We start from the raw sequence: 24,238 nt of genomic DNA on the forward strand, positions 1-24,238 counted from the left end.
TACAGAATATTAACCCAAATTATTGCATTTTAAAACTGGAAAATTAACTCTAAGGAAAATAACTCTCAAGAGAAGCTGAGTCTTGGAGAAGAGCAAAATCAACATTTATTCTATTGTTAAATTGGCAATCCAGTCAGACAATCAGCACAGACATCTAGTAGTTTTTGGAACATAATTGCAATAAAAATGTTTTCATCCAGTCTAGTACTAAACAGTAGGTAGCCGTCTGTGGACTTTTCTGCAGCTCGTTTAGGGTCTGGATTAAAAACAGAATAGGCTGGAAATATTCAACAGATCAAACAGCATCTGTGAAGGTGAAAGCAAAGTTAACGTTTCAGGTCACTGACATTTCATAAAAACATTTGTCTGGATACAGCACAGTCTGCAGCAACCACCAGCAAAGAGACCTAAATCAATATAAATTTAAGATCAGCAATTTGGCCCCAACTCTCCTTTGCTTCATTTGAAACAGAACCTAAACTAATCTGCAATTGAAATCATTGTCTGACAGTGATTTAGGTGCTGGAGGAAATGTTCATTAATGTCTTTAATGTATTCATGAAGCTTTTGCTTATAAGTAGCAAATTTGCTGAGTTGGAATGAATCTATGCATTCAGCAGCTCCCCTGCTGAATGCAAAGATGGGCTTTAATTAATATTAAAGGTATTTGATGAACAATAAGCCATTCATACTACACCCTGAAATCAATAAGAATGATGTTGCTCTGAGCTGAATTAGTTCCTCTTACTATTCAAATTGTGCTGGGAGCATATTGGTCATTAACAAATTAGAGCAGAACACACGTACAGGATAGTTAGCTGCAACCAGACTGTTGGATGCACCTTATTTTAATCCATTTCCACGAAACTTGAATTGGTCTCATTTTTTTTCTCTTCAAATTATGAGGAAGTTATAATAGCAACCACTGTTGTTAAAAGGGCTTTGTCACTTTAGTTTTCAGATTTGCCATGAAAGAAATACTGGCCAGCGATTAAACCGGCATCTACAGAATAGAAGAACAGTTGGATGGCTCCAATTTTTTGACATACTTTATGACTACACTTTTGTGATTCCTTTTCTGTGCATTGAGTGGTTAGAGCTGAGGAACCACACACTTTTTTTCTCTTAAGAGCTGTCAATTCAAATACATATAATTGAAACCTATTTCCTCAAGGTTTACACAGGCTTTATTGCTATATTTGCCCTCAAGTAACAGGTTAACTTGAACCCTTAACATCTGGTTATTTTGAACTTGATGACTCTGGGACATCTAGGAACAAATAATTACTTCTATTGATGCCTCTTTATCAATTGCATATTGTGAAGCTTCACATTCTGCGGGCTTTCCGTGGTCGGCAGCCATTGTGAGGAATTGGCGTGTTGTCTGTGAGTGAAACCACCTGGAGGCCACCCATGCTTAATCCTTTTATGGCAGACTGCAATGACAAATGACAGGAGGAAATCAGGAAAACAACACAAAGTAGTGCATTCAGATCCTCAAACATATTTTAAAAATATGAACATCTTATCTAAAACAATGAACTAAGTTTCCTGATAATTCAGTGAGTTGATATGATCAATAGCTCTTCCTCAAAGATCCAAAGTTCTAATCCCTTCTTGAGATGGCAGTAGGAACACTAAATGGATTTTGGTTCCCCTGAACTAGGAAATGAAAGAAAAACCACCAGTTTATACCTCTTGAACAAGATCCAGTGATCTCTACTGGGAAGTTTATATGAGGTTATGTCAGGAGCCTCATTCCTGATGAAGGGCTGTTACTCGTAACGTTGATTCTCCTGCTTCTCGGATGCTGCCTGACCAGCTGTACTTTTCCAGCACTACATTCTCGACTTATGTCAGGAGCAGTCATAATCAAATGTGACGCTCACCAAAACTGTCGCAGGTTGCACTCAGTGTCCCAGTTTCACAATGAAGAGTAAATGTATGTGATGAATTAAAGGGTGAAAATGAGGTCTGCAGATGCTGGAAATCAGAGTCAAGATTAGAGTTGTGCTGGAAAAGCACAGCAGGTCAGGCAGCATCCAGGAAGCAGGAAAATCAACGTTTCGGGCAAAAGCCCTTCATCAGGACTGACCAATTGAAAGATGTGGAACTGTACCCTAGTTAGAGTTTGTGTCTTCAGGATAGGAGAGAGTATTAGATGGGGAGAAGTGTACAAATGAACACAACACAATACCAATTAACAATGAAATGTGGAGTAGCATCAATGAGTAAATCATTAGAGAAGTAACAATCGGTCAAGAGTTAATATCAATGAGAAATGGAGGAGCAGTAACTTAGTGTCTTATTGTTAGACTGATCTCATTAAACTATTAACAAAAGACCCAGGTCAAATCTCACCATGGCAGATGAAATTTGAATTTAGTAAAAGTCTAGAATTAAGAGACTACTGATGGTCATGAAGCTATTGTCAATTGTTGGAAAAACTTACTTGCTTCACTAAATTCCTTTAGAGAATTGTTTTCCTTATCTTGTCTGGCCTACATGTGACTCCAGGCCTACATGTGACTCCAGACCCACAGCAATCTGGTTGACACTTAACTGCCCTCTGGGCAAATAGGGATGGACAATAAATGCTGATCTAGCCACTAACATCCCAGGAATGAACAATAACATTAAAGACACAGCAGCAGCAGCAGCAATCGGAGACAGAATAACGACCATTGAATCGTATCAGAGGTAAGAGTTAACATAACTAGGGTCCACTCGTTCCGCACAGGCCACTGAGATGCCATAGATCAACAATACATTTAGGGTCATGTACCATGCCATGTGGTTTCCTCTACCTCATCCTCAACCACTGTTGGACCTGGCACTGCAGATAGGAATATAATAATTATAGATTCAATCCTGTATCTTGATTACTTGGTAAAACTCCACCTATACTTATATGTGGGACAGAGATCAAGCAAGATGACCACAGTGATTCACAGCCTCAAATTGACATTAACTGATATTAACAATCCAAATATTGCATTATATGATGGACAGTTATATGATAGATATGACACATTCCATAGTGTATATGATGTGAAGACCATCGAACATTTGAAATAATTTTAACTTTGCTTACTTATGCATGGGAATTAATATTCCCTGGAAGAGAATATACTGCACAGGATTCATTTCAAATCCTCTCCCAGCTTTTTGTCCTTTTACACCACAGACAAAAATACAGGAAAATCAAGGTCCATAAATCTAGCTGCAGTTATACATCTGAATAGTCTTCCTCCTCAATTTTTCTTTCTGTCACAGTCTTAATGTTCTCATGCCAACACACCCACAGGGAATTTGATAAACACTTGGAGAAAAATATTAAAAGATAATTGCAATTATAAATACAAATCCCTAAAGCAGAACAAGCATTGGCATAACCATGATGGGCTAAATAGCCTCCTCCTGCACTGAAATTTCTATAATACACAAAGAGCAAACTCCAGTAATTATCCCAATCAGTTATACGAGCAAGCGAGAGAAAATCAAGTGTTTAAAGGATTAAAGCCAGAAGGAGAGGCTAAAACTCAGCGTGGAGACTAACAGCAATGAGACAGCCTAATGTCATCAGCATATGCAACATCAGATCTGGTTTTCCAAATAAATATCCCCTGAGATTAATTTGCTAAGAATTAATCTCTGGGATAATACTAATGAATAACTGTTTGTGTGCAGAATTCTGAGAAGCTATCTGAGAGATGCAAAGAGCAATCAGGAAACAGGCTTGTTGAGCCAAAGGCATTGGCTTTCTTCATGTTTTTTTACAGTAAACTTTTCCACCTTGTGTGGCAGAACCTAACCTATTTCAGAAGTACGCCTGATGACATGGGGAATACTGGTTAACTACTGTTGTGATTCTTTATTATTGTCCCTGAATAATAAATTTCCAATGTTCATAATTTTAAATACTTTTAGTGAAATCATAAATAAGTGAATATATCAGCTACAAGAAATGCTCCTCACAAGACACACATCTGATGGTTGTTTTAGTAATGGTTTCATTTAATTAATACGAAACATTTATTTGAAGAACCAATGCAGACCAATTTTTGTTTCTTTAATTGTCTTGTTTATACCTCCTTACAGCTCATCATTGTGGTTAGTTAACCACTCTGGAAAAGTAGAAAGATTATGGTGCCAAATGTACATGCAACCATGTTACTGGAATATTTTGTTTGGCAAGCTGACTGCTTTTCTGGGTGACGTGATGAACATTATTGTGCACAGGCTCTTATGCTGGGCTGGTAATCCAGTGGCCTGGATTAATATTAACGACGAGTTGTATTTGGTTTAAACATGCCTGTAAATAGAAATTTTTAAAATCCTATAGGAAAGAAAACCCAAGCCTGGTATGATTTGTGTCTGACTCTTCCACACCTATATAGCTGGCCCTCAATTTTTTTCTGAAGTAGCCTGGAGACATACTTCAGTGACTACTTTCTGTGAGGAAATGGTTGCCAGTAATGCTCATATTCTGAAAATTAATGTAGAAATAAATGAGGATATGAATCAAAATCAGACTGTTGGGAAGAAAGTTTCTTCCTGGCTGACTATGATGACTTTCTCAATCTGGTTGTGGTGAAGGGTTCTCCTAAGGCAGACATGTGCCTTACCCACTCCTGACTAATTTTTGATGAAGTCACTCTATGTTATACATGAAAATGATTCCATCATTTCTTCCTTTGCCTAAATAAGCACATAAAAATCAAGGTAGTAAGTGCAGAACTATATTCATTCAAGATAAGTTTTCCTACAAAATCCTAGATATTTGCTATTTTCAATGTAGAACAAGCTTCTAAATATCTTGGCTGTTGTCGAGCCAAGAACAGACATGTGGAGTTAATAGTGCATATTATTGTCTATTGTTGCAGACAGCAATGAGTGTTTCAGAACAATGGATTATTTAAATATATAGCAACAGCTTGCAGAACAAATATACATGGTGATCTCAGTGATCTGCTAGTAAAACGTTTTCCTTCACACTGGAGCTGGTGCATGAGACACACAAAGATAATGCCAATGAAGAGATGCAAAGGCTTCAGCAGGATCTATTTCAGTAACTGAGTTCTGTAACTCACCAGCCTGCCGGGTCCCAAACCCTTCACCACCACACGCACAAAGGATATTCCTCGATCTGTTGCTTTCTGCCAACAATACAAACAGGAATATTTTATTTAGGATTTTGTTTTACACGTAATGATAATGCTTTTAAAGTATTATTTCTTAGTACTGCCCACTACTCTCCTACATCATGGGTGCCACATTTTCTGTTCCCAAACAACCACTTTGTATTCTGCTAAAACAGATCTTGAAATAATCTCCCTGATTTTTGCTCTTACGGCTAAGCAATCTGGTGTTGTCTGCTTAACTCTGGTGGTAGCACAAGGCTCCATCTGGTGATTAAATGTCTCATAGTACTGTTTGAAGAGCAAGATTAGTTTTGTGGTAGCCACTTGGTTGTAGAAGGGAACTTTGATTATCCGATATTCGATGAATCGAATTTTGGATTATCCAAACAAGACGCAAGGTCCCGATGCGTGGCTAACTATGTTATCCAGCGTTCGATTAACCTAACGAAATACTCCCCACCCGTGTCCTTCAGATAATCGAAGTTCCTCTGTAAATGGGTTGCCCTCACTGTGATTGCCAGCATCAGCCTGATAACAAAATTAATGGCAAGCTTTGGGTGTTATGAACATCTTAGATAGGGAGCTCACTATTCAAATAGGAGCTTGGTACCAACAGGCCAAAGTTTGAGAGATCTGCAGCTGTGTAAGGAAGGCAACACACATAAACTTTGTTCAGCCAGAAGATGTAAAATTTTAATTCTCAAAGAATGTCTGGGAGATTTGCATGAAGACATAACACTATGTGATTCACAGATGAAGCAGATTTAGTTTGGTCCAGGATTCTGTTAGTGTTGAGAAAATCAGAACAGCAGTAGGAGAATCTGTGTCAATGTTAACTGAGCATCTGTGCTGGAGCTTACACATTTTATGATACTTGTTGTTAAGCTGTTTTTGTTTATGTACTTTTTATGTATATTCCAAATGACTGTCTTTTCTTAGTTAAAATTAATGTTGGAAGAATCATTTTAGCAGTTAACAAAATGAGCAAGTTCCAAAAGATATTAATTACTCAAAAAAGTGAATCTAGTCTGTTTCATTTCAGATATGTGTGCCAGAGACAAAACATTTGTTTTAGCTGCGTTTTTTTTAAAAAACAAAGTACAGTTCACTGCAGTTGTAACCAATTTGCTTTGAACATTCGCCTTTTAACAGAAATTGATTGCATGTGAGCAAATCAAGAGTTAAACTTATATGGTGAAGGGTAGGGGAATGGGTCTGGGTGGGTTACTCTTCGGAGAGTCGGTGTGGACTTGTTGGGCCGAAGGGTCTGTATCCATACTGTAGGGAATCTAATCTAATCTAAACAAAACGCATGCACCATTAAATCTGCCAGAGAAACTGGATACAGGAAGTGTTGCAAAACATAAATAGGCATACACTAATTCTTAAAAAAAAATTCAGTTACCAGTGAATCATCCATAGAATGCTCACAGCAAATCAGTATATGTTGTTATCGACTAGAATTAAAATTGTATCAACGCATATGTTCCCTCAAGACTACAGGCAGTCTGGGTGAATTAATTCAAACAGTAATTGATATTGAGACTGGGGATCGGACCCCAGTTGTGGTTTGTAATTAAGAGCCTGTAGATATTGTGGATCTAACATTGGATGTTCCAGGAGAGTTTTCTTCACAGTGTAAATGACCGCTTTTGCTCATCCCCAAGCCAGTTAATGGAAGATACAGGTCTAGTGTTGAGAAGAGAAATGAGATTGAGTGAAATAAGCACAATTTGCTTTGATTGTTTACTTGGCATTTGTAAAACAAAGCCACTTAATAATTCTTATTTGGTTTTGTCAGCCAATCTTCAGAAAGACACTTCAGGACTTGGACAAAAGACAAGCAATTCGGTTTTATTTAAACAGGGAATTGGTGAGTCCTACTGTTGTACCCTTGGATTTCAATCTGGTGAAATTACACACTGAGCAGTATTGAGTACACTCCTGATCATTAAACACACCCCATAATTGTATTCAGGAGAACATATATTACAGACCTAGAACTTGTAGTTATAAGTATAGATAGATATAAATTAATATTTCACTGTATTGGTTGTATCTGTATATTTTTGTTCTGTTAATCCATGTTTATATGGTAATAGCACACTCTGCTGGAGCTACTCCTTAATGTGCAATATTAAACATACAGTGAGATGTGTGTGTTAGGGATACTTCTATAAATGGTGCCATTTTCCCATACAAATTCACATACTCTCTTAGCAAACTTTCCAAGCAAGAAAAATTGCTATATTAAAATATCGAACTTGAGATAACTGGCTAGTAGGTAATCGTGCATTGAAAATCGGTTTTAAATCAACTATAAGGCAGAAATAGCAATGAGTTTCACTTTTTTTGCATTAATGTAAAAGCATTAATCAAACTAATTGTAGAGCTAAAAGGCAATTGCTGTTTGGATTTAATAAATCGAATATTTATGACAAATAAAATTGTAATAGCAATATTAAAATACTGCAATGTTTGCAGTAATTTTTGTAAGTAATATAAATTGAATGCATCATACTGGAAAATTAGTTAGTGAGGCTTGACACAGAACAAACACTTTATTACAAACAGACACTATTGTAGGAACAGCATAAAACTATATAGTGAGGACATGAAAACAAGAAAAGGGCTTTTGAGGCAGGCTCTAAGCAAAGTTTTGAAAAACTGGCAAATGGAGCCTTTCACTTCATCAAAAAGTAATTATCATGTTCTTACCAAAAAAAAATCGGATTGCATAAACAAAGAATCAATTTCTAAATTAATTTAAAGCTAATTATCTATAATTGTGGGTTCTTCTCATATTTCCATCTGAGTAATGACATCTCTGAAAAAGTCTGCAATGAGATCTCGAACAATCATTTGTTTTTATTTCAGGCGCATAAGTGACTATGATAACCACTTACTCAAGTTAATCCCAGTCTTACTGCAGTAAACTGAAGATTAGGATGACCTGTCCAACATCACATTTCATTTCAATTTAATTTTTTGCCACCTGACAAGCGTTTTCCTGCAGCTTTTCTGGTACTCTGCAATCAACATACATTTTAAGATTTTTATGCTTAGTTGCTGGTACTGAACAGTGAGCAGAATGCCTGCAATTTGGTGGGGTTGGATCACAGAATATTTGTTCATAGTGAACTCACAGATTGGGTCTTGTAGAGTTAGATAGCCTATTGTGGGTTGCACAATTTAGCCATCTACACAAGTTTAAAGGGCCTTGAACACAAAGCTAAATGGATGCCTCGAAGTACAAATATTGTTTCAAATTTAATAGTTAAGTCTTTAATTTCAAATTTCAAACAAGTCTTTGCCAAGGCTGATTTGGAATTTTAGGGGAAACAGAGAAGTGAAAGGAAACTCAATGTGGAAAGATAAAACTGGTCCTGTGGGCCTTTAACAGCATGATACAACATCTGATTTGGTGTCTGGTAGCTAGTACAGTGAGTCATTTTTAAACTGAGTGTATATCTGTATTGGGTGGATGCAAAGAGGACTGCATTTTTCCTCTCCAGAGAACAGTGCACATTGTTCCCTGCAGCTTGAGATCATCATGTTCAGTACCATGGACAGATACAAATAGATGAGGGTACACTTAAATAATCTACCAAGTCAACAACATCACAGAACCATGTGTGGTTTAAAGACCCTACATTGCACGCCATCATAAGTTATCTGTCAATCTATTGCATATTTGCAGCTCACAGAAGCTATGCTCCAGACAAAAGGGTTCAAATCTACCCTCTTAAGACCCCAAGGTAAATTCACTCACAGGATGACCAATCAGAGAAAAGTCACCTCACCATGCCTGTAAATTGATTAGAAGGAACCAGCAAGGAGCTGCTCCTCCAATCCCAGGCTTGATTTCCCTCGTCTTATTCCTGACAAGCTCACTAGTAAGAGCACCAAACGCCGGAAAGCAATAACTGGTGAATGGAAGAACAGAGAGCAGTTAGGAAAGTAACTTATTGCAGTGAGGGAGTCACTGGTGGAGCCTTAAGCGAGAATGGTGGGGAGAAAGGCAATTGCAAGAAGGCTTGTGGAGGGAGAAGGCATCCAAATACTCCATAAATGAACACAAATATTGAAGCTACTGTTACTAATTGACTGCTTCATCAAATGAATTTGTTTGTGAGAATGAAAATGTAGACACTTGAAAATCACAATGTAATCTTAGGAAAATCTCAAGAGGGTCCCTTGAAAAAAGAAGACTTCTGCATCTCTCCCAGGATAATGATTTCCCAATACCAAAACAATGCAGTAATCTTTACTATACAATTCCAGTTCCTATATCAGCCACATTTGCAACTTCTTTATAATCACCAGTTGAATGTCAAACTGGAGGCAGTTTAATCCAATGGCATCATGTCTCCTATTAAATGGATTGAGATTGCCCAAAATTAGTTTGTGTAAAATCCATGTCGCCAACGGAGAAAAAAAATTATTATTTTCACATTATTTTCGGCTGGCTTGATTCTTCAGCTAAAAGATGACCATTTCAAAATAGTGTACAACTGAGCCTCTAAAAGGTGTTTAATGAATTCTGAAAATGGCGATCAGTAAAGGTAAAAGCAGCAGTGAAAGTGGTTTTAGAAAGTTTTCCAGGTGCTGTGACGAAACACAAAGTCAATTCATCAAATAGGTTTAAAATATGCATTTATAATGGAAAAGGAAAACTGCTTTACCGCTGCTGCTGAGATGCCAGCAGTCTGCGCTGCAATTGGAGTCCCCTTCTTGGCATTCTTAAATCCTTCTGTACCACATGAAGTCCGTACCATGCTTAGTCCATCATGGGTAGTAACCTGAACGTGTGTGCTCAGGGAAAAAAACAACATCTAAGTGACAGAAAAACTGGGGTAGAAATCCCTGAAAATTTGTCAATCAGATTTCAACTTGTACGCATTTAGAGTCATCGAGTTATACAGCAAGGAAACAGACCCTTCGGTCCAACCTGTCCGTGCTGACCAGATATCCTAAACTGGTCTAATCCATTTGCCAGTATTTGGCCCATATTCATCTAAATCCTTCATATTCATGTACCCATCCAGATGCCTTTTAAATCTTGTAATTGTACCAACCTTCACCACTTCCTCTGGCAGCTCATTCCATATATGTACCACCCTCTGCATGAAAAAGTTGTTCCTCAGGTTCCTTTTACATCTTTCTCTAGTTTTGGACTCACCTACCCTGGGAAAAAAGGCCTTGGCTATTCACCATATCCATGCCCTCGTGAGTTTATAAATCTTGATAAAGTCATCCCTCAGTCTCTGACTTTCCACAGAAAAAAGCCCGAGCCAATTCAGCCTCCTCTTGTAGTTCAAATCTCCAATCCTGGCAACATCCTTGTAAATCTTTTCTGAACCCTTTCAAGTTTAACAATGTATTTCCTATAGCAGAGAGACCAGAATTGAATTTAGTATCCTAAACGTGGCCTCATCAAAGTCTTGCACAGCCGCAACATGATGTCCCAACTCCTATACTCAGTGCACTGACCAATGAAGGCAAGCATACCAAAAGCCTTCTTTATCAACTTGTCTACTTGCAACTCCACTTTCAAGGAAATATGCACCTGCACCACTAGATTGGCAACACTCCCCAAGACCCTACCATTAACTGCATAAGCCCTAACCTGGTTTGCCTCACCAAAATGCAACACCTCATTTATCTAAATTGCAAGGTACACCCTAAATTTATATAAATCAAACTCTATTTACCACTCCATCTATTGAAGGTCCCATTGTACTATGAGATAATCTTCTTTACTGTCCACTATACCACCAATTTTGGTATCATCTGCAAACTTACTAAACAGACCTCCTATGTTAATATCCTAATTATTTATTTAAATGACAAAAAGCAGTGGACCCAGTCCCGATTCTTGCGGCACACTGCTGGTCACAGCTCCAGACCACCACCCTCTGTTTCCTACTTGCAAGCCAATTTTGTATCTGATTGGCTAGCTCCCTCTGGATTTCATGTGATCTAACCTTGCTAAGTACTCTACCATGCAAAACCTTATTGAATACTTCACTGAAATCCATATAGACAACATCTACTGCTCTGTCTTCATCAGTCTTCTTTGTCCCCTATTCAAAAACCTCAATCAAGTTAATGAGACAGGATTCCCACACACAAAGCCGTGTTGACTACCCTGAATCAGTTTTTGCCTTTACAAATAGTGTATTCTGTCCCTCAGAATTCCCTCCAACAGGTTACCCTCCACTGATGTAGGCCACACTGTTCTGAGTTCCAGTGGCTTTTCCTTACACCTTTCTTCAATAATGGTACCACATTAACTACCCTCCAGTCTTCCAGCAAATTACGTGTGGCTTTTGATGATACAAGTATGTCAGCAAACGGCCCAGCAATCTCTTCCTGAGCTTCCCACAAAATCTGGGATATACCTGATCAGATCCAGGGGATTTATCTACCTTTATGTGTCTTAAGACTCCCACATCCCCTCTTCCCCAATATGGACACTTTTCAAGTCATCACTATTTATTTACCAAGTTCCCTACCTTCCATGTCCTTCTCCACTGTAAATACTGATGCAAAATATTTGTTTAGTATCTCACCCATATTCCGTGGTTACACACATAGACAATCTCACTGATCTTTAAGGAGTCCTATTCTCTCCCTAGTTACCCTTTTGTCCTAAATGTATTTGTAGGATCTTTCTGGATTCTCCTTAAGCCTATTTGCCAAAGCTATCTCATGTCCCCTTTTTGTCCTCTTGATTTCACTCTTAAGTATACTCCTACTGCCCTTCTACTCTTCTATGAATTCATTTGATCCCAATTGTCGATATTTATCATATGTCTCCTTCCTTTTCTTGACCAGACCCTCAATTTTTTCCTCATCCAGCATTGAAACTTTATTGCTGGAACAGCACAGCGGGTCAGGCAGCATCCAGGGAACAGGAGATTCGACGTTTCGGGCACAGGCCCTTCTTCAGGAATTCCTGAAGAAGGGCCTGTGCCCGAAACGTCGAATCTCCTGTTCCCTGGATGCTGCCTGACCCGCTGTGCTGTTCCAGCAATAAAGTTTCAACTTTGATCTCCAGCATCTGCAGACCTCACTTCCTCCTCATCCAGCATTCCCTACACTTACCAGCCTTGCCCTTCGCACTAACAGGAACATACAGTTTCTGAACTCACATTATCTCAGTTTTGAAGGCCTCCCACTTTCCAACCATCTGTTTACCTGCGAACAGCTTCCCCCAATCAGTAGTTAATATTCACTGCGGTAAATAATGACCGTGTTGATAATCCAGAATAAGTACAATTCCATGCAAACTAAGGATTGCTCCACTTTGCCCATGCCACAGCAGAGCCCAATATTCTGTACTGCACTCTGGCATTTTTCCTATAAACTTTACAATAAGACATGGGTAACATTGCCAATTACTGTCAAATCAGGGATAGTTTAGTGCTGTGAGCAAATTATCATGGGTAATGGGTTGACATGATCCCAATGTCATTTTAGCCAATTAAAGAATTTCCAACTTGAGAGTCTAATCTTAAAAATGAAAAACCAACATCCGCCTCCATCCACCACCACAGTCCTCCCTGTGAAAGAACATGCCAATTACTTTTTAAAACTACAACAAAAGTTCTGCATTTATACAGTACATTTAGCAGTTTAACAAAAAAGTTTCAAAATGACAGAAACAAAAAAGGCGAGGGTTCAGAACAGATTAACCAGGATATTGCCAGGTATGGAAAGTTTCAGTAATAAAGAAAGGCTGGATAAGCTGGAACTTTTTTAACTGGAGCAAAAGAGGTTCAGAGGTGACCTTATAGAAGTTTATAAAATAATGAGGGGTTAATGGAGTTAATGGTAGTTGTCTTTACCCTAGCATAGGGAATTTCAATACCGGGGGCAGATTTTCAAGGTGAAAGGAGAGGCATTTATAAAAGGCATGGGGACAATTACTTTTACACAGGGGGTGGTCCATGTGTGGAATGAACTTCCAGAGAAAGTGTTGGATGTAAGTGCAATTACAACATTCAAAAGACATTTGGATATAAATAGGAAAGGTTTGGTGGGCTTTGGGCCAGGAGCAGGCAGGTGGGACTATTTTAATTTGGGATTACGTTCGGCATGGACTGGCTGGATCAAACATCTGTTTCCGTCCTGTATGACTCTACGACTATGTCTTCAGAAAGAAGGACATTTTAAGAACGATAATCAAATGCAAGGCCAGGGATGAATTTTGAGGCGGGATTTTAATGGCAGAGAGAGGGAGATGTGAAAAGGCAAGAGGCAAAGATGGGAAAAATGAGCACAAATTTAGGTGAGATTACATTCAAGCTTACAGAACAAAAAGATGAGATTGCAATTTTCTGAAATAACATAGGATTCAAGGATGTTTATTTGAATTTAACACTGAAGGTGATTTTAGATGAGTGGAGAACAGCACATCAAAAAGACTGGCAGTTTCTTAATACACTAGACAGTCAGCCTCAATTTCTTTGCTCACATCCTGGAATGGCACTTGAACATAGAGCCGCTTGACCAGAAGTGAAGATGTTACCTACTGAAACGCAGTTGACACTTGAGAGATACTAGAGAGAGATGCGAGTTCAGGAATGGTCCTGAAGGTACCTGGTTCGAAATTTAGCTTATTGGGAAAGAGGAAATAAGAAGCAGAAAAATGATATTATTTTCAACCTAAAAATCATAATAAAATAATGAGCAAATCTAAACATGGTGTTGCTTTCATTAAGGGGGAGTTATTGGTATTTTCAGAAAATGAATTTATGTTAATCTGAATGAATGATTTAATTTTTTAAAAAAAATGTTCATTTAATTTTCAAGACGTCAGGAATTTTTAAAATATAGATCTAATTCTGAAATATGCTTTCTGCATCAAACATGTCAAATTAATTATTGATTTAAACCAAATGTTCACTCTTGTGTAAGATGCTATTTACACTGGATTATCTACTTTAAGGTTGCAACAACACAGTTTGATTTTTTACTGTCATACTTTCTGTCAAAATTCTCCCTTGAAGGCAATGACTGATGCTTGGGCAAGTGGCTTACTTTTTGTTTGAAAACAAGTGTCTCAAAACCATTTGATCATGTAGTCAGTCAAAGCCAAGAAAAATCTTGTCCTCAAGAAAAACCACACTTGCATTTTCTGGATATGGATATGTATATGAATATGGATTAGTAGTCAGTTAACTTGCTTGTATTTATTAACTTGGAAAAGTGAATTATAGTGCCAATTATAGTGTCCAATCAGGTAGTCATCTCAGATTAATGAATCTAGTATCTGTCATTAAACATTGCTATATCAAATACTTACTTATTATATGTTGCCTTGATATGTGCTATGTGTAGCTCTTCAAACTTTTTGCCTCCCCAGCGCAAAGGGCTCTCCTGTCCTAGCATTGGAGGCAGGATACTGTAGGTGACACACAACTAATAATAATTCAACTGTATGAATAATAAGAAAGCTCATATTAAATCTCCTCTTTGGGAATTTCATCACTTTTTTCAATCTCCAATAATCTACTGTGCTGCAATTTTGAGCTTTCTAACAGGGTATACTGCTCCACTTACACAGGCAGCATGTTCACAATGGACCAGCATATTTCCTTGTCCTCCATGATACACTCAGTGGGCCTGAGAAACTGCACCATTTTGTACCAGCTGTGACTATGATCCACCCTTGTCAATTTTAACTGCAGCGAATTGAACCTTCTGACCTTTAAAATAGCTGACATGCTGAGAAGAATTTGGAACTATGAAGTCAATGGGAGCTTCACCATAATCATTGTAAAGCCAACTTGAAAAGTTGACAGTGATTCAGATCATACCACTGTCTGCAAAATTCTTTATATTTTAAGTGCCACCAGCACATAATGAGTCTGCTCAATGCTTATAAGATACAACAGCAAAATCTCTTTCCAAATGTCCTCACTTTATGGAATTGAGTCTTGCTGGAGTATGGTTCTGCAGCCACAGGTAACCCTCTGGTTGTCCATGTGCTTGCCATTCTCTGTAGTGGTAGCTAGGTCAAGTGATAACATATTCCTTGAAATAATAGATAACTGGAATTGAGATATAGGTAAGCCATGAGCAGGCTTGGGGGGCGGAAGGGCCTATTACTATTTTTAGCACACTCACATTTGAATCAGAATTCCACCGTCAACCTTGACTACATAATATTTAACCTCTACTTCTGCATTATCAAGGAGCTGTCTTGGGAATAAAATTATAATGTAAGGTGACCTGTCTCCTCATGAAAATATTAAGGATCCTATGGCATACTTTAAACAGATGGCAGTGAGTTCTTGCCATCCTGTGACAAACATTATTTTTTGAACAAATGGCACCCAAATAATTAACTGGTCATTATTACACTGTTTTTGGAATACCTTGCTCAAACCCCTTGGCATCACAGTAGCCCACAAACCTACCAACACACTTAAACAGCAATTAATGAAACTAATGGATACATTAGATACTACCAGTGAATCTAATGTAATTTACAAGATCCCATGCAAGAACTGTAAAAAACACTATATCAGACAAGCTAGCAGGAAACTTGTCACCAGGATACATTAACACTGACTAGCCACCAAAAGACACGACCCACTAATCACTAGTTTCCATGCATACAGACAAAGAAGGACACCACTTTGAGTGGGACAACACACATATCCTAGGACAGGCGAAACAAAGACACAAGACTGCTTAGAGGCATGGCATTCTAACCAGAACTTCATCAATAAATACATCAATTTCGATCCTATCTATGTTCCCTAGAAAAAAAAGAACCAGATATGACATCATCCGCCTTAAGAAACCAAGACCTATAAAATATAGAGACAGGACATACCACTAGCACTTCACCAGAGACTCTCACTGATGATGTTAGGTAGTATGGTGACAAAACTTCTGAAAACAAATCTTCCAGCTCAACGAGCTAACTTACATACTTATCATCAACCGGAGCTACAAATCTTCTCAAAAATTGCTAACACCTTGCTGTGTATAAACTGGCTGCTGAGTTTGCCCACAGTGGCTCAGTGGGTAGCACTGCTGCCTCACAGCACCAGAGTCCCAGGTTCGATTCCAGCCTCGGGCAACTGTCTCTGTGGAGTTTGCACATTCTCCCAGTGTCTGCATGGGTTTCCTCCCACAGTCTAAAGATGTGCAGGTCAGGTGAATTGGCCATGCTAAATTGCCCATATTGTGAGGTGCATTAGTCAGAGGGAAATGGGTCTGGGTCGGTTACTCTTCGGAAGGTCGGTGTGGACTGGTTGGGCTGAAGGGCCTGTTTCCACACTGTAGGTAATCTAATCTAAACAGTGACAACAGTCTGAAACTAATGTATTAACTACAAAGAAACATGGGATACTCTGAGCACAGAATATAAAGTCTAGTTCTTTCTTCACTGGAAAGTGAATACTTGTTTGCCATTTGAACAAAGAAAAAAAAATCAGAGCAGAGTCTAAACCTGATCTCACTCAAATTCCACTTTCAAATAAGGGTCAACGCAAAGTAAGCCTAAATAAGAGCCTGGCTATTTTATCAGCTATTTTATCTGCTTTCTAACCGAGAATGCAATTGTAGTGCTGCTTACAAAATACCTTAGCTTTTACACCATTAAAAGGAAGTGTCTGAAAAAGCTCTGCCCAATTATCGGACAAGAAAAGGTTAAACACTTTAAGAGCAGCTCAAAGCCAGATGGGCATTTAAAAAAATACTGCATTTCAGCAAGAACCAGTGTGATTTCCAAGACACAAAATGGGTCCCGGCTCCACGTGAAAGGCCAGATCATTTAGCTTGTGGTCTTTATGAAGATCCTGTCTCTGAAAACAGGATTTAATCCTGTTCAGTTTTCAAGCAGCACTGTTTTTGGATAGCAAATCCTGAAGTTGGACCGTGTGGTTCAAAATTAGACATATGGTTTTCCATAAAAAATATTTAGTCTAAAACAGTGCAGCTGAGAAAGAAGCAGGAATACCTGAAATCTGCTGAAGTCTTGCCTTCTGTTCGTTCTGTAGAATTGCTCTCCTTTTCTGCTAGTTCTTGTAACTTTATGAAACTTGTATGTACCAAGCAGCGCTGGCTTTCCACTGAATCAACATGACCACTGGGAGAAGGATATGTAGACATTAGCATGAGTACAAATAAAACGCCACACAGTAAAGGTGAAAGCAAAGATATGTTACTGAATTCAGTTACTGCAATATTCAGAAATCACACTCTGATCATTTCACAGTGGAATTTTACTGCATCTTTATCCTCCAACATGACCAAATTCTAGATTTTAGACTCACTACTTTGATTAAAAATGTGGGGAGGTCAAACATATATATTCTTCTTGATATTATTGCTAAAAGCTGCTGCATTTTTAGAGAAGCTGCCTTTCATTCAGGCTTTAGATAACTCTGGTTTCTTCAACAACACCTTCCAAACTTGCAACTACAAGTACAAGGAAAGCAGATGCACAGGAACCACCTGCAAGCTCCTCTCCAGGTTACACACCATTCTGAATTGGAACTAAATTGCTGTTCCTTTCCTATGACTGGAGAAAAATCCAAGGACACTCCTGCAAGCAGCTCTGTGGTTATATCTATAACCCTTGGACTACAGCAATTGAGGAGGATGGCTCATCACCATGTTCTCAAGGGCAATTAGTAATGGGCAACAAGTTCAGTGATATCATATGACAGAATTAGAAAACATGAGTGTCAAAAATCAGTTGGATGGGGAACAAGAAGGGTCTCCATAATGCAACCAACAATCTTTTCCAAATACTATAGAGTCATAGAGATGTAAAGCATGGAAACAGACCCTTCGGTCCAACCCGTCCATTTCGACCAGATATCCCAATCCAATCAAGTCCCACCTGCCAGCACCCAGCCCATATCCCTCCAAATCCTTCCTATTCATATACCCATCCAAATGCCTCTTAAATGTTGCAATTGTACCAGCCTCTGCCACTTCCTTTGGCAGCTTATTTTAAACACGTACCACCCTCTGTGTGAAAATGTTGCACCTTAGGTCTCTTTTATATCTTTCCCCTCTCACCCTAAACCTATGCCCTCTAGTTCTGGACTCCCCGTCCCCAGGGAAAAGACTTTGTCTATTTATCCTATCCATGCCCCTCATGATTTTGTAAACCTCTATAAGGTTACCCCTCAACCTCTGACGCTCCAGGGAAAACAGCCCTAGCCTGTTCAGTCTCTCCCGATAGCTCAAATCATCCAACCCTGGCAACATCCTTGTAAATCTCTTCTGAACCCTTTCAAATTTCACAACATCTTTCCGATAGGAAGGAGACCAGAATTGCACACAATATTCCAACAGTGGCCTCACCAATGTCCTCTACAGCCGCAACATGACCCCCAACTCTTGTACTCAATACTCTGACCAATAAAAGAAAGCATACCAAATGCTTTCTTCACTATCCTATCTACCTGCAACTCCACTTTCAAGGAGCTATGAACCTGCACTCCAAGGTCTCTTTGTTTAGCCACATTCCCTAGGACCTTACCATTAAGTGTATAAGTCTTGCTAAGATTTGCTTTCCCAAAATGCAGCACCTTGCATTTATCTGAATTAAACTCCATCTGCCACTTCTCAGCCCATTGGCCCATCCGATCAAGTTCCTGTTGTAATCTGAGGTAACCCTCTTCGCTATCCACTTACACCTCTAAATATGGTGTCATCTGCAAACATACTAATTATACCTCTTATGCTCACATCCAAATCATTTATGTAAATGACAAAAAGTAGAGGACCCAGTACCGATCCTTGTGGCACTCCACTGGTCACAGGCCTCCAGTCTGAAAAACAACCTTCCACCACCACCCTCTGTCTTCTACCTTTGAGCAAGTTCTGCATCCAAATGGCTAGTTCTCCCTGTATTCTGTAAGATCTAACCTTGCTAACCAGTCTCCCATCGGGAACTTTGTTGAACACCTTACTGAAGTTCATATAGATCACATTTACCGCTCTGCCCTCATCGATCCTCTTTGTTACTTCTTCAAAAAACTCAATCAAGTTTGTGAGATATGATTTCCCATGCACAAAGCCATGTTGACTATCCCTAATCAGTCCGTGCCTTTCCAAATACATGTACATCCTGTCCCTCAGGTATCCCTCCAACAACTTGCCCACCACCGAGGTCACGCTCACTGGCTTATAGTTCCCTGGCTTATCCTTACCACCTTTCTTAAACAGTGGCGTCACGTTAGCCAACCACCAGTCTTCCGGCACCTCACCTGTGACTATCGATGATACAAATATCTCAGCAAGAGGCCTAGCAATCACTTCTCTAGCTTCCCACAGAGTTCTAGGGTACACCTGATCAAGTCCTAGGGACTTATCCACCTTTATGCGTTTCAAGACATCCAGCACTTCCTCCTCTGTAATATGGACATTTTGCAAGGTGTCACCATCTATTTCCCTACATTCTATGTATTCCATATCCTTTTCCACAGTAAATACTGATGCAAAGTACTCGTTTAGTATCTCCCCCATTTTCTGCAGCTCCACACAAAGGCCGCCTTGCTGATCTTTGAGGGGTCCTATTCTCTCCCTAATTACCCTTTTGTTCTTAATGTATTTGTAAAAACACCTTAGCTTTGGAAAATAGAATTAAGGAGAATCTATCTCATATCCCCTTTTTGACCTCTAGATTTCCCTCTTAAGTATACTCCTACTGCCTTTATACTCTTCTCGGGATTCACTCAATCTATCCTGTCTATACCTGACATATGTTTCAATAGACAATAGGTGCAGGAGTAGGCCATTCTGCCCTTCGAGCCTGCACCACCATTCAATATGATCATGGCTGATCATCCTTAATCAGTATCCTGTTCCTGCCTTATCTTCATAACCCTTGATTCCACAATCCTTGAGAGCTCTATCCAACTCTTTCTTAAATGAATCCAGAGACTGGGCCTCCACTGCCACACAGCCACCACTCTCTGGGTGAAGAAGTTTCTCCTCATCTCTGTCCTAAATGGTCTACCCCGTATTTTTAAGCTGTGTCCTCTGGTTCGGCACTCACCCATCAGCGGAAACATGTTTCCTGCCTTCAGAGTGTCCAATCCTTTAATAATCTTATATGTCTCAATCAGATCCCCTCTCAGTCTTCTAAACTCAAGGATATAGAAGCCCAGTCACTCCAGTCTTTCAGTGTAAGGTAATCACGCCATTCCAGGAATTGACCTCGTGAACCTACGCTGCACTCCCTCAATAGCCAGAATGTCTTTCCTCAAATTTGGAGACCAGAACTGCACACAGTACTCCAGGTGTGGTCTCACCAGGGCTCTGTACAGCTGCAGAAGAACCTCTTTGCTTCTATACTCAATCCCTCTTGTTACGAAGGCCAGCATGCTATTAGCCTTCTTCACTACCTGCTGTACCTGCATGCTTACCTTCATTGGGGAGAAAGTGAGGTCTGCAGATGCTGGAGATCAGAGCTGAAAATGTGTTGCTGGAAAAGCGCAGGTCAGGCAGCATCCAGGGAACAGGAGAATTGACGTTTCGGGCATAAGCCCTTGTGGAGGTGTAGTGGACAGCGAAGAGGGTTACCTCAGATTACAAGATCTAAACGAGATGGGCTAATGGGCTGAGAAGTGGCAGATGGAGTTTAATTCAGATAAACGTGAGGTGCTGCATTTTGGGAAAGCAAATCTTAGCAGGACTTATACACTTAATGGTAAGGTCCTAGGCAGTGTTGCTGAACAAAGAGTGCAGGTTCATAGCTCCTTGAAAGTGGAGTCGCAGGTAGATAGGATAGTGAATAAGGTGTTTGGTATGCATTCCTTTATTGGTCAGAGTATTGAGTACAGGAGTTGGGAGGTCATGTTGCGGCTGGACAGGACATTGGTGAGGCCACTGTTGGAATATTGTGTGCAATTCTGGTCTCCTTCCTATCGGAAAGATGTTGTGAAACTTGAAAGGGTTTAGAAAAGATTTACAAGGATGTTGCCAGGGTTGGAGGATCTGAGCTATCGGGAGAGGCTGAACAGGCTGGGACTGTTTTCCCTGGAGCGTCGGAGGCTGAGGGGTGACCTTATAGAAGTTTACAAAATTATGAGGGGCATAGATAGGATAAATAGACAAAGCCTTTTCCCTGGGGTCGGGGATTCCAGAACTTGAGGGCATAGGTTTAGGGTGAGAGGGGAAAGATATAAAAGAGATCGAAGAGGCAACTTTTTCCATGCAGAGGATGGTACGTGTATGGAATGAGCTGCCAGAGGATGTGGTAGAGGCTGGTACAATTGCAACATTTAAGAGGCATTTGGATGGGTATATGAATAGAAGAGTTTGAAGCGATATTGGCCGGGTGCTGGCAGGTGAGACTAGATTGGGTTGGGATATCTGGTCAGCATGGACGGGCTGGACCGAAGGGTCTATTTCCATGCTGTACATCTCTATGACTATAGAAGGCTGGGAATTACGGATTTTGCACTTTTCATGACCCCCTGGTCATCACAAAATACAGTTTAATTGAATAAATTTATGAAATCATCACTTCCTCAGTACTACACAGGAATGCTTACCTATCAAGATTATTTATTCTAAATAATTGAAACATAGCAATCCATTTGCACACAGCATGATCACACAGACATCAACACTGTTTTATGACAATGACCCACTCTAATCTAAGTCCTACACTAGGACATGAGCAGAAGAAACAAGTCTAAAACCCCAATATGGGAATGAAAAGAGTTGGTGCACTGTGTTGAGGCTTTAAACAGGAGCCCTTTCTGTTTGCTCTGGCAGATGTAAGAGATCTCATGCTGCCACTTCAAAGGAGCTAAAATCTGGCTAATATTAATCTCTTAATCACAAATCATGCTATATGAAGTTTATTACAATGCTGTTTCTGGGAGCTTGGCATGCACAAATTTGCTGCTTTGTTTGCGATATTTAGAATTCTAAATTGACTGTAAAGTTCTTTGACATGTCCAGTGGTAATGAAATATAAATGCTAAGTATTTTTACGTGATAATGGTTAAAGTCCTTCATCAGCAATGTGGGGGGAGGGGGGGGGGTTGCTGAGAGATAAATAGGAGGTACCTGGGAAGATCATAGGTAGATGTAGGTGGGAGGTAATTCTAGTAGGTCAGTAGGGAGGGTGGAGCAGATAGGCCACATTTCCATCCTTTCTGTGTCCAGCTTGTCCCTCAAAGAATGTTAGGTATTTATATGATCTCCTTTCATTCTTTGAAAATGTGGGATATAAATGAATTAATGTTATTTCTGCAAGTATAAATTCTGATACAGAACAGGAATAAGAAAATACATATTCAGCAAAAAGAAAGGATATGTGAGCATGAGACATGAATACAGAACAATGGTGAATATATGGGCAAACAGGAAAACATCTGTTCTCCTCGCTTGTACAGAGACACAGGAACAAACCCTAATTAAAGAGGTCAAAGTGGCCTCTGGATGGAAATAGATGCTGATAGAAGAAAAGATATGCCTAATCAATAATCTATAATAGACTGACATCAAACACCCTTATGGGAATCAGAGATAAGAGTTTGTCACGGACAAAACAGGATAAACAGAAGTTGTGGGATAAGTCTTAAGGAAATGAGTGACGTAAGCGAAGCAGGGAACAAACAATGGAATAAGGAAAACATATGGGAAAAGAAACTGTATAAATTGTAAGGGTTTTTTGGGATATAGTGTGCATTTTGTCATTACCTTACCTGGTAATTAGACAAAGCACCCATCTATAGGTGTACAAATAAATGGCTGATTCAGAAATTAGTCTCGGACTGAAATTATTAAAGTGAGTGAGCTTTTGTTTCTCACAAAAAAGAAACTCTTGCAAATAAAGGCCCAGTCTCTTCAATGCTATGGCATAGGGTGTCTCAACATCCTGGGGATTAATCTGGTGAACTGCCACTAATTCATCTATGGCAAACTGTCATCCTTCAGAAGGGGCCAATTACTCCTGCTGTGGTCTCACCAAGGTTCTATACAATTGAAGCAAAGTACCTTGATCCCTGTGTTCAAACTCTCTTGCTTTAGAGGTGAATATACCATTTTAAAATACACTGCTGGTTGCATCAGCATGTAATACCCATCCCCAACTGCCTTTTAAATGAGTGGGTTGGTTGGGCTATTTCATGGGCAGTTAAAAGTCAACCAAATTGCTGTGGGACTGGATGGGCCAGGCTGGATAAGGGAGGCAGATTCCTTTCTCAAGCTGTATGAGGTTAGTATGAGAAACTAATGTTGAGGTAGATGAGCAGTATTAAGTTAGAACGTTGAAGCAGACTCAAGGGGCTGAAATGCCTGCTCCTGCTCTTATAATTTTGACCTTCCTCCATGGTCATATGTAATATTTATCATTTCAGCATGTGTTTTTGATGCTTTAACCATTATTACTAAAAACAAACTGGCTTCTTGGTTGCTGCTCTGCCTGCAATGTTAGTTTTCGGTGACTTATGAACAAGGACATCCAGGTGCCTTTGGATTTCAAGCGCTTCCCAATCCCCCAAGAGAGGCGAGGAAGCGGAGAACCGTTTTGGAGAGGTGGAGTTCCAGAGACGCTGCTGCTGTCTCCGAGTGGGAGAGACACGGGGAGGCCAAGGGGCTGAACGGCCTCCTGTCAATGTGGTGGGGGCGACAGTCACCATGGAAACGAGGCCTAGTAGGGCAGGCACACCGACTCACCAGCCGCCTCTAGCTTGCAGTAACCCTTGACCCAGCCGCCGCAGCACAACCCGTGGCCCGAGCATCATAGACGCAGTACGAACACCAGCCTTTGCCCCACTCTGGCTCCCAGGCCCAGGCTTGGGCCTCCAGCCACCACCAAACCAAAGGGAGGGATGGAGATATTAATAACTAGATTCTCATTCCTCCTATCAAACCACAGCATAAATTAACATAGCCACATATATAATTCATTTCATGCCTCACGACCATCCAAATTCATAACGACACAATTATTTTTCTGTGTTTTATACGAATGTATGATATGAACCACCCCCAAACATCACTTGGTATCATCCGCCCGTCGACTGTTCCATTTCATTACTTTAAGGGACGCAATTACAAGTTTAAATGAATATGTTGCAGTTTTCTGTTAT

At 39.8% G+C, this 24,238-nt stretch overlaps 1 protein-coding gene across 2 annotated transcripts; it reads right to left on the bottom strand.

Moving 5' to 3' along the window:
* Positions 1-80: 80 nt before the first annotated feature.
* On the bottom strand, positions 81-23,970 carry mrps11 (mitochondrial ribosomal protein S11). 2 transcript variants are annotated; one of them, XM_043677301.2, is made up of 7 exons: positions 23,823-23,970; positions 17,128-17,256; positions 14,458-14,556; positions 9,830-9,959; positions 5,094-5,159; positions 1,289-1,436; positions 81-306 (listed from the first exon to the last, which is right to left on the bottom strand). In XM_043677301.2, the coding sequence occupies exons 1-6, from the start codon at positions 23,888-23,890 to the stop codon at positions 1,329-1,331; spliced, it is 600 nt and encodes a 199-aa protein (XP_043533236.1). In that variant the 5' UTR covers positions 23,891-23,970; the 3' UTR covers positions 81-306; positions 1,289-1,328. The 2 variants fall into 2 exon arrangements, with proteins under 2 accessions (XP_043533236.1, XP_087837565.1); XM_087981439.1 differs by having other exon boundaries at positions 81-1,436; positions 23,823-23,969.
* Positions 23,971-24,238: the final 268 nt, after the last annotated feature.

Source organism: Chiloscyllium plagiosum, unplaced genomic scaffold (assembly GCF_037043375.1).
Source record: "Chiloscyllium plagiosum isolate Xiang-an unplaced genomic scaffold, Cpla_swu_hap1 HiC_scaffold_39, whole genome shotgun sequence".
In the NCBI taxonomy this organism is placed as follows: Eukaryota; Metazoa; Chordata; class Chondrichthyes; order Orectolobiformes; family Hemiscylliidae; genus Chiloscyllium; species Chiloscyllium plagiosum.